The 14,456-nt window shown below is 38.1% G+C and overlaps 1 protein-coding gene and 1 long non-coding RNA gene across 3 annotated transcripts; one reads left to right on the plus strand and one right to left on the minus strand.

Moving 5' to 3' along the window:
- The first annotated feature begins 1,091 nt into the window (after nucleotides 1-1,091).
- LOC131661380 (chalcone synthase J-like) lies at nucleotides 1,092-2,757 on the plus strand. The gene is made up of 2 exons (XM_058930908.1): nucleotides 1,092-1,325; nucleotides 1,456-2,757. Exons 1-2 carry the CDS (start codon nucleotides 1,148-1,150, stop codon nucleotides 2,451-2,453), a joined length of 1,176 nt encoding a protein of 391 aa, XP_058786891.1. The 5' UTR covers nucleotides 1,092-1,147; the 3' UTR covers nucleotides 2,454-2,757.
- A 10,046-nt stretch (nucleotides 2,758-12,803) lies between these two features.
- Nucleotides 12,804-14,223, minus strand: LOC131655694 (uncharacterized). 2 transcript variants are annotated; one of them, XR_009299851.1, is made up of 3 exons: nucleotides 13,792-14,223; nucleotides 13,301-13,701; nucleotides 12,804-13,070 (listed from the first exon to the last, which is right to left on the minus strand). It is a non-coding gene; the product is annotated as an uncharacterized LOC131655694 (long non-coding RNA). The 2 variants fall into 2 exon arrangements; XR_009299850.1 differs by having other exon boundaries at nucleotides 13,266-13,701.
- Between the last annotated feature and the right edge of the window lie 233 nt (nucleotides 14,224-14,456).

A 14,456-nucleotide genomic window follows, 5' to 3' on the forward strand; every position in this document is an offset into this window, starting at 1 on the left:
TTATATATTTATATATATTATATATTTATATATTTCACTTACAAAATTAATAATGATTATTATATATTTATATATTTCTATTCTGATTCGTAATTAAAAATGAGTTATAATTTTTTCTTTAGTTTAAAAAATCAAAAAAAGATTTTTTCTTAATTTTATTTAATGAATAAATTTTATATTTAATTCTATATAATTCAAAATTTACTTATGAAATTAAAATGTTTTTGATTTATATAAGTTAGTAAAATAATTTTTAACTTTAAAATTGTTTAAAAAATTTTGATTCACCTTGATTTTATTGATTCACCTTGATTTTATACCTATTAATTGTATTGATTCACCTTGATTTTAATTTTTTAATAATTATTGAAATTCTTTCGGAAGTGTATATCCGAAACATTCCAAGACCAATTTGGTCTTAGAATATTTCGGATATGCATTTCCGAAGCCACCCCTCTCTCAAAAAAGGGTGTTTTCGGAAATGCATCTCCGAAGACACCCCTCTCCCAAAAAAGGGGTGTTTTCGGAAATGTATCTCCGAAAACACCTTTTTTCGTGTTTTCGGAAATGTATTTCCAAAATAAGACAAATTTTAAAAACAAAAAGTGTTTTGGAAATGCATTTTCGAAGTAAGGGGTATTTTGGGTTTTTCACCAGAGGTGACCAAGAAAGTAGGAAGGTGGGTAAAAAAATTTCCTTATTATATATATAACACTCCATCATTATTAGCATTTGAAAATAATAAATTGTTTCAACTTTTTTCTTTTAGTGCACTATCCTTTTGTATTGTTTTTAAAAGAAAAATTAGTATAGAAAATAGTTATCATTAATATAGGAAATAATTATAAAAATATTTTAAAATGTTACTTTTATACTACTTTTCAATAACAAAATTAAATTGTCAATAGAACTGGAGAAAATTGGTGTCTCAATCGTAAGAATCGGTTCAATTGAGACGGCAATAATGAGTTGGCAGCACGTGATGGGAAAATTCTTAACTGACCACTTATAAGACTTATAGTACGTAACAACGTATTTAGACAATATTATTTCTCTATAAATATGATACTAATCAAACAATAACTTCATCAATTGCATTTTCCAGTACTCTCTCAATAATCTTCACACCCTTTCTTTTCCAATCAAAATGGCACACTTAGATGAAATAAGAGACTCCCAAAGAGCTCGTGGTACTGCAACCATTCTAGCTATTGGAACTGCAACTCCACCAAATTGCATTTACCAATCTGATTTCACAGATTATTATTTCCGAGTTACCAACAGCAACCACATGCCTCAACTCAAGGACAAATTGACACGTATATGTAAGCTCGTATATACATGAATGCATGCTTTCATGCATATATGTTTTTGTTTTTGTAATCTTTCATGCTAGACACACATGCATGCATATGCATGTCGTTTCAACTTATGTATTTTTCTTGGTTTGAACAGGTGAGAAGTCAATGATAAAGAAACGTTACATGCACTTGACAGAAGAAATGTTGAAAGAAAATCCAAACATATCAAGTTATGAGAAACCATCTCTGGACGCACGCCAGGACATTTTAGTTGAAGAAGTACCAAAGCTAGGAGAAAAAGCAGCATCAAAAGCCTTAAAAGAATGGGGAAGACCAAAATCAGAGATAACTCATCTCATATTTTGTTCAACTTCAGGTGTTGACATGCCTGGTGCTGATTATCAACTCGTCAAACTCTTAAACCTAAATCCATCCACAAAACGATTTATGTTATATCACCAAGGTTGTTTTGCTGGTGGAACTGTTCTTCGTCTTGCCAAAGATCTTGCTGAGAACAACATTGGTGCACGTGTCCTCGTTGTTTGTTCTGAATTAACCGTTGTTACTTTTCGTGGTCCAAATGAAAATCACTTGGATTCCTTAGTTGGACAAGCACTCTTTGGTGATGGTGCTTCATCTGTGATCGTTGGATCAAACCCTAATGAGAGAATTGAAAAACCGTTGTTTTATCTTGTTTCAGCATCCCAAACGATTCTACCAGACTCTGAAGGAGCGATTGAAGGACATTTGCGCGAAGTAGGATTGACATTTCATTTGAAAGAAAATGTTCGAGAATTGATCGGTGAGAATATAGTGAAAAGTCTAGAAGAAGCATTCCATCCACTTGGAATAAGTGATTGGAATTCATTGTTTTGGGTAGCACACCCTGGTGGTCCTGCAATATTGAAGAGGGTTGAAAAAACTGTTGGGTTGAATTCAGATAAACTAAATGCGACAAAACATGTTCTTAGTGAGTATGGAAACATGTCGAGTGCTTGTGTTTTATTTATATTGGATGAGATGAGAAGAAGTTCTACGAAGGAAGGGAAGTTGACTACTGGTGAAGGACTTAAATGGGGTGTTTTGTTTGGATTTGGTCCTGGCTTGACCATGGAAACCATTGTTTTGCATAGCGCAGCTACCAACATATAGACTCACTCACTCACTCTCTCGTTACTATATATGATATGGTGATATGGAGATAATAATGAATAAAAGAATAAAATAAAATCCTATCTTTCTTATAGGACATTTTAGGATCCCGTTCACATGGTGTGATGCCTGTAGGGTTCATTAGATCAATAGAAGCTAACAATCCTCATAGTTGTTGCATTGTGAGTAATGTTGTCTTCTTTTCCTATTTGTATTAATTTTCTACTCTTTAACCGTAAATTCGATTAATTTGTATGTGTGTATTGATGTGTGTGTTGTAATAAAAATGTTTGCTATTTCAATACCTTTTATCTGTCTTCCTTTTCAAAGAATTAATTCAACTTAAGTACTTCAACATATTATATTATAAACCATATCATATTATAATCCAGTATGTTCTTCAAGACATAAAAACAAGTTAATATAGGTCTAGACTTATGAGATCATCTCGGCACCTCATAAATCCACAAGCATAACACAAACGTTAAGAAAAAAAATAAAAGATCAAATATTTATGATTGACTTAACTGTGAAACGCCATGATCATATCAACTTGCTGGAGTGGAAAAGCGGCAAGCAACAAAATTTTTGGAAATATTTATCCGAGAAATTATTGTCTCCACAGGGACAAGTGCATTAAACTGCCATTTAACAGTTTCCAAAGTTATGAGTTTGGATTGAATTGTTTAAAGCATAAAAGCACAAAAGTAAACATCAACACAAAAAGAATTGCTTAAACCATATCAGATTATACTCAGCCTACAATACTCATCAATATCATCAAGCATCTCTCAAACCCTAAGTCATCTCTAACTCAAAGTAGAGAGAACTACTATATCATCTCGGCGTTGATCTCTCAGCCAACCTCAAGAACACAGCAGACATCCATATCATTTGTACCGACGATCTCTCAACCGACACAACTAGCACGAAAGCATTAAGCTTCAACACCCATAAAGATTGTTAGCTCTAAATCTATCTATAGAATCCAGAAACTAATAGTTAATCATCCCATACAAGGATTCGAGCAGTATATTTCTATAACAACTCAAACCCTGAGCACATAGCAAAAATCTAAGACAACAATAAACACAGATTTGTAAAGCAGATTAAATATAACCCCATGGGCGACAAATATACATGAGTTCAAAGTAAATACATATACAAAACCCAACTAAGAGAGAATACACAAAGAAGAAGAGGAATGAACTAAAAATCTGACGGTTTGTCAGCTCCGAACGATGATCAATCCACCTCGGATCATTCGTATGCAAGCTCCGAAGTTGTTTTCTAAGCTAATCTAAAAAATAAATGTTTGGCGATGGAGTGGGAGTTGTTTACAAATATTGAAGAAAACTGGTGTTCGATATGTCGAGGAAGTGATAAAGACCAGCTACACTTGCTTTTTCGTTATAAATTTTTTACTTCTGTTTGGCAACAAATTCATATGTGGATTGAGAGTGCAGGAATCACTGGGGTATATTCAATTGACCACTTTATGAAGTTTTACAACTTGTTGAAGGACAAAATAGAGAAGAACAAATAATGCATAATCTGGATGGCAACTTTATGGTTTTTGTGGAGAGCAAGAAATGATAGTATATTCACATATGAAGAGTTTGTGATTAGTGACGTAGTGGTCAATGTCAAATTAATCTTTTGCTTATGGTTGGTGATTAATATATCTTACTTGTTAAAAAAAATATAATACGGTAAAAATATGAGGACATGTTAAAAAACAAATTGAAATTTGAAATATAATTTGATAAATATATTATTTTGTTCACTTTTCTTTGTTAGGTTTCCTGATATTCCTTTCCCTTATGGGATAAATATATTGGTGGCGACTCTGTTCATTTTTCGCGAGCGTGCGACAGCTGGCGACTCTGCTGGGGATGTTGCTAGACCTGTTGCTGGTCCATCCTTAGTGAGTCGATCCTAGCCTATCCGTTTGTTTGTTTATTTACTGGGTCTGCTATGTTTTGTCTATACGTGCATTTATTTATTTTATGTGTTTATTTTATGTTTCGCATATCCTGTTTACTTTCCCGCTTGCATATCATGTTTATTTTCCGCATGCATCTGGACTGGATTGGGATCCCCTTCGGGACCATATATTTTCACTGTTTGCAGGTTGGGTGGGATGTTCCATGAGGTAAAAGGCCCAATACCCAGGCCAGAGTTGACACATAGGATACCTAGGATAGAGTGGATAGTCATGACGCCAACAGAATGTCAGGTTCTGTTGATTGCGATCATGAGACCCACGACCAGTCGAGGTTCAAATGAGATACCGTTGTAGGCATGTATTTGCGACAATGATGGTGTTTCAGGAGAACTGATAACGCTGGAAGCCATTGACCTACCTTGACCTAGATTCACCTGTGAGTGGGGTGGGATATACATGACAGGTACCGTCGGTGACTATTCTGTTCTGTTGATGACTATTGGTTTTCCTGGTATTAAAAAAGGTGTTGGACCTTTGATCCTGTGACATTTGACCTGTGTCAGTTATTCAGAGGATTGTACGGTGGTTACTAAGATTATATAGACCGTTGATCCCATGCTTTTGCATTGCATAACATCATTGCTTTGTCCACTCCATTTATGAAAGATCCTAAAGTCTATTTCCAAAAAAAAAGGAGAAAAAGAAAAGGAAATAGAAAAGCAAAAAAAGAAAAGAAAATATATTCTATACAAAAAAAAGAGAAGCTTTGATTCCAAAAAAGAAAAATGAAAGTGTGTGAAAAGACTTTAGGATCTCTCATAAATGAAACATGCATTCATACTATCATGCATTTCATGGTTCTTTCAGAGACTTATGGGACCCTTTCTACTCAGATTTCAAGATCAACAACAGATTTGACTTCTCACCGCCACAACTCCAAGATCAACTATGGAACAACTCCGTGAGGAAATGGATGAGATGAGGGAACAAATGGGTCATCTTATGTTGGAGATGCAAGAATTGATCCGTAATCAGGATGCACTAAAAGAGGAAAACAGTCAGTTGAAGACTCAAGTGAGCCTGGTCATGGAAGCTCTGGAAAAGGTACTAAGAAAGGAAGGTGATGTTGTCCCTGCCGCTGCAATAGAAATTGTTGACTCTTTCTCTTCAATAGGATCTCTTTCCACTCATGGGATGCCTCAGAGAGCTCCCCCTCAACTTCAGGTACCGTCACCTCCACGTCAATCTGTTCATGTCCCTAGAATGAATCAAGGTGGCCGAATGTGTGGGCAAAAACCTAAGATGCCTCAGAGGGTTCTTGATCCGATCCCCATGCCTTATGCTCAGTTACTTCCCCGCTTGCTGGAACTTCGGTTGGTTGAGCTACGCGATTTATCCATGCCTGAAAAGCTTCCCCCCAATTTTGATGCCAATGCTCGATGCGAGTTCCATTCTGGGGCACCTGGCCATGATATTGAGAATTGTAGGGCGCTGAAGCATCAAATTCAAGATCTTATTGACTCAAAAGTGATTTTGATCACCTCCGAGGGCATGAGTGTTCAAGGAAATAGGGTTCCATCTGTGGTGGAAGAAAAGGTTGATTCATACTTCTATGTCGGATCTACTTCAAATCAGAAGCACAATGCACCGTCTTGGATTCCGGATCTTCCACTTTATCAGTCTTTGATTGTTTCCCAGCCAAATCAAAAGGGGAAAACACCTGAGCAGATTGAGTATTTGAATCATCAACAACCCCACATGATCCAACCACAACCGATTCAGTATTCGCCACAAAAGCAATATGTTCCACATCAACAAGGCCATGTGAATCAGTGTCCACCTAGAAGTAATTTGGGACGAAGGAATGCTCCTCTGGACCAAATTCCTATGACATACAGTAAACTTCTGCCATATCTAGTTCAAATCTCATTGGTGGTTCCCAAATCTCTGAAGCCTCCACCACGTCCGTTTCCACCTGGGTATGACCCTAATGTGCAATGTGGGTATCACGCTGGATCCGTAGGGCACTCAACTGAGGACTGCAACGCTTTCAAAGCCAAAGTACAACAGTTGATTGATGAGAGGCATGTAATCCTTCAAGGAGGAAACATGTGGGTGAATGGAATTCCTTTGCCTGGGTGAAAGCTCAGATTTCAGAAAATCTCCGAAATCAACAAATTCCCTGTTTAAACTCGTTGGTAGGATAATAATAAAAACACCACAAATCCTTGTGCAACTTTGTCAGAATCTTTTCCGAAAAGGGTAATCAAGATTGTTCTGTAGAAACATCTCTCATTTTCAAGGTTGTTGTGCTCAGTTGTACCCGTGGAGGTTGGTGTTTCAGTTGGTGTTTGAGCTTTCCTTACAACAGATAGCTTCTCTAAGTTTGGTGACCACACAAGGTTCCTCCATATTTGATGGCAAATACTTCTTCAATGAATATGCTTGGGGCTCCCGCACGAGGGATAAGCAAGACGCACTCTTATCTTGAGCATTGCATCATTCACATTGCTCGAATCCCTAAAGCATTACAAATTCTTGGGTGACTTCGTTAGAATCTTCTTCCGTGTGATAATCAAGAGTGTTCTTCACAATGCTTCTCATTCTCAAGGTTCTACTTCATATATCAGTTGCCTTTTCTCAGGATCTCCTCCTCAGTGGCCTTGCTAGTTAACAGAGACAAGAAGAACATGAGAAACAAATTAATGTGATTCTATTGCCTTGTGCTCATTCGTTTCCTTGTTTGTTGGAATCACAATTGGTTAAGCTTCTAGTATTGGGTCTTCTTCACCACAAGTAGCTCTCTTGAGTTGATGATCATACAAGATTCTTTCCATTTAGGATGGCGATTACTACTCTAGCAACTATGCTTAGGGCTCCCGCACGAGGGATAAGCAAGACGTACTCTTATCTTGAGCATTGCATCACTCGCATTGCTCGAATCCCTAAAGTAAGGCAAAAGTTTACGACTCAGGGGTGACTTTGTTGGAGTTCTCTTTTGGAGTAATCTGAAGTGTTTGGAAAGAACTGCAAAAAGTATTCAAGATCATTAAGTCCAGACGGAGTCAAGTCTCCTCAACAATGGCATTCATTTAGTTTCGTTATTGCATTCTCATTTGTAATCTTTCCTTTGTTCGTCTAAGCATTTATAGCATGTAAAAACTTGTTAATTTCCGAATGAAAATAACAATACATTGTTTATGTTCGTCTTGAAGAAACCCATTCGTTTTCACTCATAAAATGTTTTTGGCATTACGATACCAACTTTACTAATCGCTTGCTTAGGCAAAAAGCTGAGGGAGAATGATGAAAATAAAAATGCAAAATCTCTAATCATGTGTTTTTGAATAAAAACCCTACTGAGGATGTACAGACATTGTTTCAAATCCCCAAACACCGGAGATATAAGGGAGATAGACCCTCGTCAACCCTTTTGAGCCTTGAAGTAGGAGTTTCTTTTCTAATCATAAAAACCCTTATTTTAACCCTGGGGAAGGGTAGTGTTCATTTAACTTGATCGGGTGTTCAAAACTCACCAAAAGGGTATGCATCTAAGGATACAACAATGGTTATCCTTCAAAAGGTTGAGGAATGTCAAAACCGCAATGATTATCCTTATTCCACCAAGAGATCAAGAGACGATGACACCACAATGGTAATCCTTCATCAAATCAAAGGAGCGAGGCTGTCGCAATCACCTCCAACGAATCAAAGGTAATGCGAGGTCACACGACTTGTTCAAAATATATATATATATATATATATATATAGCAAAAAAAAAATAGCAAAAAAAATAGCAAAAAATAATGGCAAAAGAAGCATGAGAAAAAAAATGATGAAATTGTCAAGCAAGAACAAAGTCGTGTGACAATGAATCAGAAGAATAAAAGGTGAGCGACTGCCATGTCCAAAGAACCTCATTGATTCCTCAACCATTTCAAATTCCTTGTGAGGGATGAACACTCGTGTCGAGTTAACTGAACATAGGAATGGAGAACATCACGAAGGGGGTGGGTACAAATAATTTTGAGCCTAAAAAATCCTTTGTTTTCTAAAAACCGTGAACCCGACCAAGTTACAACCCTTAAAAATCCTAATTGAAGTAGGGTTTATTTTGAAAGCACACTCCGATGAGATAGCGTTTAACTGACTCCCAATGAAGCGAAACTCATATCCATGTTGGTATCGTATGTTTTCTTTATCTTTCACATGCAAAAATCGAGGTTGTGTCAACTAGTGATTCGGTCGCAAGAGGTCGCAACCTCATTTCACAAAAAAGTTTTTACAACTTCAAGACTAACATAGGCTTTGCATTAGAATTATCATTCTTAGAATTAACATTCTTTTGCATGAAAAATATGTGCTTAACATCAAGGAAATTTTCAAGGATGAGAATCAGTGAGTAACTTGATCATATCAAAGTACAAGAGACTTGAGAACTCCAAGGAGTAAAAGCTAATCATTTCAAAGGTTGACCATCAAGGGGCAGGTTCTCTATGGAAATCCGTTGGGCATGAACAGTTGATGCATTCTTTGATTACTCCGAGGGGAAGAGTTTAAAGACTCTGTTGAGCGTGGTAAAGTTGTTTCCATGTTTGTTTGACTTCAAAATAAGAGAGCTTGAGGACTCTAGTAAGATGTACCCAATCAGGGGCAATTGAATCAAGGTTTGACCTATCAAATTCAGCATATCTGGGGCAATCATGTCGATAAATCTCTTCGAGCCTTGATCAATTTGGGGTAATCAAGTCGAGGAATCTCTCTTGAGTTCAACCAATCTGGGGCAGTTACGTCGAGATTCGACAAATCTCTCCAAGGACCCTTTAGGGAAAATTCCTCCATAAGTCACGAAGCTTGGGGCACAATCGTCTGAGTTTTATTGTCTCTCCATGACCATAGGAGTTTATTTCTCCTAGAAATTTGGTCTCTCCCCAAGCACATGAGTTTATTTCTCCTGAGAGTTGTTCCATTTCTCCAACCTGGTGCCCTTATTCGAATGATCCCCAACATGGTGAATTGAGGGAATCTCCTCAAGTTGAAAATCTTCCAAGCAGTGGCACATGGTGAGAAGTCCAAAGTCATTCTATGTTCTGGAAGACAACAACAAGAGTGTGCTCTTACAAGTCAAAGTCCAATATCTTTTGGCACCTCTACATGGTCCTTAACGCCAAGGGTATTCTCCCTGGTGTTTACCTCACTAATGCCTTTATTTGGCATCTTGCATATAGTGTTCACTGCATATAACATTGCATCCTCAAAAGCGTAGCATATCCATCAAAATGGAGCATTACGCCATAGAAAAATTCAAACATGCATACAAAGCATAAGCCAGATAATACAAATCAGCATTCATTCAAGACAACGATACCTCCCCACATAAAAGGTTGTCCTTACATACTTCGATTGATATCTGCTACTACACTACAAATCTCCCCAAGCCACGGTGCCGATACTTGGTATCCTCCATCCCCAAAAGAAATCTCCCCAATATGGATCGGATGCAATGTCTTTCTTCGTCAGAATCGTCGTCTCCGAGGTTATTTCCCGTGTGCTGCGTGCATATTAGAGTGTGAATGAGGATGGGCATTCAACCCATTTCATTTTTCAATCGTTTGAATAAACATACTTGGTGTGTGGCGATTCGAACGATTGCCACTCTTGAAGGATTACACCCCGCCTTTTGGCCTGAGGGATTAATGTAGTTCTTATGCTTCGTAAGCATCGATATTCCCGTAATCCCCAGTGGTTACTATCATCTTCTTGTCGAGTCTAGTCGTCTCTAGTCTTGTCATGGTTATTTCCCGTATGTTGCGCGAAGATTAGAGTGCGTATGAGGGTGGGTATTCCACCCATCTCATTTTTTCAATCGTTTGAATAAACCATACTTGGTGTGTGGCAATTCGAACGATTGCCACTCTTGAAGAGTTACACCCCGCCTTTTGGCCTGAGGGATCAATGTAACTCTTATGCATCGTCAGCATCAATATCCCCGTAATCCCCCGTGGTTACTGTCATCTTATTGCCGAGCCTAGTCGTCCCAAGCCTCCGTGATTCCTTCCCTCGTACGGGAAAAATTTTCAGATCCAACCCCCGTGTTGCGTGTCCTTTGCCTTCCGTCCTGGCAAATCATTTCAAGACTAAATTCCAATCCCCAGTAAGTCCATCTACCAAGCTTCTAAAACACTCGTCTGTGTCATTCTTTCGATACTCGTCTGTATCTTCTTTCAAACACTCGTATGTGTCATTCTTTCGATACTCGTCTGTATCTCCCTTTTAGCACTCGTCTGTGTCATTCTTTCGATACTCGTTTATATTTTCTTTCAAACACTCGTATGTGTCATTCTTTCGATACTCGTCTGTATCTCCCTTTTAACACTCGTCTGTGTCATTCTTTCGATACTCGTCTGTATCTCCTTTTGATGCTCGTATGTGTCATTCTTTCGATACTCGTCCGTATCTCCTTTTGATGCTCGTATGTGTCATTCTTTCGATGCTCGTCTGTATCTTCCTTTTGATGCTCGTATGTGTCATTCTTTCGATACTCGTCTGTATCCTCCTCTTGATGCTCGTATGTGTCATCCTTTCGATACTCGTCTGTATCTCCCTTTTGATGCTCGTATGTGTCATTCTTTTGATACTCGTCTGTATCTCCTTTTGATGCTCGTATGTGTCATTCTTTCGATACTCGTCTGTATCTCCTTTTGATGCTCGTATGTGTCATTCTTTCGATACTCGTCTGTATCTCCTTCTGATGCTCGTCTGTGTCATTCTTTCGATACTCGTCTGTATCTCTTTTGATGCTCGTATGTGTCATCCTTTCGATACTCGTCTGTATCTCTTTTGATGCTCGTATGTGTCATTCTTTCGATACTCGTCTGTATCTCCCTTTTGATGCTCGTATGTGTCATTCTTTCGATACTCGTCTGTATCTCCCTTTTGATGCTCGTATGTGTCATTCTTTCGATACTCGTCTGTATCTCTTTTGATGCTCGTATGTGTCATTCTTTCGATACTCGTCTGTATCTCCTTTAAAACACTTGTCTATCTTACCATCCCACCAGACATACTTCTGCTCCGACCACTTCTACGTAATAAACATTTCCTTCGAGAACCTTGTATTGGCACCTTGGGCTACGTTACAAGCTCTCACCATTCAAATCCAGTTATTCACTGTATATTTCTCCACCAGAAAAGTAAAAATTTCCCTTTCCCCAGCAGATACAAAAATGAAAAAAATAAGGATAACATTCACACCATCTTCTCTTTAGGACAAATTTCTGGTACTTTGATATTTAATCTTCTTCTACCTCGAATGCTCGAAAGGCTAGCGCCAATCTCACCTTCAGGTTTAAGACGATTAAATAGGGGCAGCTGTCATACCCCAAATTTGTCCTACCCTTTAATTTCTAACTGGCTTTAGCTTCGCATTTCATCTGCATACCTCCATTAGGTCATTTAACGCATTATGCATCATTCATCAATAACTTTGCATTGGATTAAAGGTCTTGGAAGATAGGTTTTTGTATGGACGTTCATGATGGACTTCTTTCTCCTAAAGCTGCAAGGTCTTTCTCTATGAAGATTCATCAAAGGCAAGGGGATTATGGCTCTTATGCGCAGTGTCTACAATCGTTAATTCAACTGAGATTCAGTGGTTTTCAGGTTGAGGTGTTCTTATGTGCTCCAATTCTTATCTCCCTCAAGAATTCCTCAAAGGATTATTGTTATGTCAGATTGAAGTACAATACATGTCAAGATGTGAGGGTTAGACTTGTGGGTTAATTGCGTTCAAGGCGCCGCTATACGTAATTGGTTGGTGGTTTGGTTTAAATTGAGGGATTGAGATTAAATTAAGGTCACGATGATTTGAGGATGAATTTGATGATCTAATTGACCTTATTATTCAAATTTTGTTCAAGGCCTTTTGTTCATCGAGAATTTAATTCAAGCTAAGATACTAGATACATGATGCAAGAAATGAGGTCGTGGATTGCTTGCAACCAAATCTTTATTTCTCTCATTGATTTATTGGTTGCGATGCAAAGGGAATCGTGTTAGAGGTTGAATTCAGGATTGCTGTGCAAAATTTGAAATGGGAATACAAAGTCATTCAAGGCTTTTCATTGATTTTATTCATCAAAATCCATCAAGATCTAAAGGCTCATGTCCGTTCCATGGTATAGTGTTACGAGGCTGAAGTTATTCACTCAAATCCAATTCAACATATGGTCACCATTTAAAAACTCAAAATCAATGTCCATCCCTTGTGTCATTAGATGGATAAGGAGGTTCAATTAGAAAATTCCTTCAAGATTTCAACCATTCATAAGACATGTTCAAGTTTCATTCAAGGTTTGCAAGAGAAATTTATGAAATTACATCCAAAAAAAATAAGTCCACATACAAAGTCCATACAATTCTGAATTACAGTCCAATTGATGATTACAAAAAAATTTGAATTACACTAAAAAAAGCCCATCCTAATTTCTAGTTGTTTCAAGCTTCTCCATGCCAATCCCAAAACTTCATGCCGTGCCTCACCGATTTTTGTTCACAGGAAATATAAGCTTCTGTCGAAGCCAAACCCCATGGCGGAAACGAGAAACCGGTTCGATATTAAACCGAACCGCAAGCCTGCACATCAACCGCTGCCCACTTCAACATAAAACCTGCACACAAGTAATCACAGCTCTGAAAAGATAAGCATACCAAGTCTGCAGCACATAATAAAAAAACGAACCGGTTCACTAACGGATTCTCCAGAAAATTAGAAGAAATAAGCTCAGAAGGATCGAGTATTTGGCAGAAGAAATGAGTAGAAAAATTCAGATAACCGAAAAGAAAAATCGAGGACGAAAACTCACCAAAAGAATCTGTAACTGAATCGTAACAAACTCACCTTCATCTTTCTCTTCACTTCTTCAACCTTCTTCTCCCAATCTCGAATTCTCGACATCTCTTCAATTCATCACCACATCTTCAACAACCTCTGAATTTTCTTCACCGTAATCTCTCCCTCAATTCACCTTCTTCATCATCCTTTTCACCTCTCCGATTCAATCACCATAAACAGATCTTCACCGCTTTCTCAACGCAACAATCTTCATACATCACCTGCATCTTTCTTTCTGGATTCATCACCGATTCACCAACAACAATCATCATCTCCATAATCATAGCAATTCCAGAAAATCTTCACGATAACCGAATCGTAGCGTTCACCATTCAACATCAATCGTCATCTTCATTAATCAATAAACTTCAAATTCCATGTGTTATCTTCAACCAACGTTCTTTGACCTAAACATTCAACATCACCATTATCCGTAACTGAACGCAACAATACTCAACCTATAATCGAAGCTTCAACAACAGCGAAAGCGCACATACCTGAGTTCTGAGGATTTCCTCTGGATTTCCTAACGGCTTCGATTTCGTTCAAGAAATTGAGGGATTGAATCGGAGACGAACGAGAGATTGGGGCAAAGGGAGAGACGAAGGATGAGAGGTTGAGATATAGAGCAAAACGGAGAATGAGACTCCACCGTCGCCGTCATCGCCGTTCATGCCGAGGAAGAGAGGCTCATATCGCCCATTGTCACTCGGGAGTGAGGTCGAGAGAAGAGATGAGGTTGTTCTGTTTTCATTGATTCACGGCTGCCGGAGAGTTGATCGGAGAGGAGAGAGGAGAGACTTGATCGGAGAGAATCGGTGAGGGAGTGTTTCGGCGCCGTTCTCGCGGTGAGAGGAAGAAGACGTAATCTGAAACGTCACAGAGTAACAACCCTAATCCCCTTTTATTTTTTTTCAATTAATGTATTAATTAACATATGGTTTAAATATTTGGTTAGTACATAGTTTAGTGTTAATTGGAATATAATGATGCTGCTAATTGAATTAACCTGAATTAATTATTGATTAACAAAATTCTGAAAAAGGACTTGGATCATAACCTTGGGCTAAACGAAATTGCTAGATCCACCTCCCCTTGGCCCATGACGCCATTTTTTTGGCTGTTCTGAACAATAAAAATCCTTTAGGCCATACACACAAAT

This window comes from Vicia villosa, linkage group LG3 (assembly GCF_029867415.1).
Source record: "Vicia villosa cultivar HV-30 ecotype Madison, WI linkage group LG3, Vvil1.0, whole genome shotgun sequence".
In the NCBI taxonomy this organism is placed as follows: Eukaryota; Viridiplantae; Streptophyta; class Magnoliopsida; order Fabales; family Fabaceae; genus Vicia; species Vicia villosa.

Bases quoted from the DNA above. Each gene is read 5' to 3' on its own strand.
- LOC131661380 (XM_058930908.1), top strand. From the start codon at position 1,148: ATGGCACACTTAGATGAAATAAGAGACTCCCAAAGAGCTCGTGGTACT. The intron at 1,326-1,455 runs GTAAGCTCGTAT...TGGTTTGAACAG, and splicing joins GGACAAATTGACACGTATAT to GTGAGAAGTCAATGATAAAG.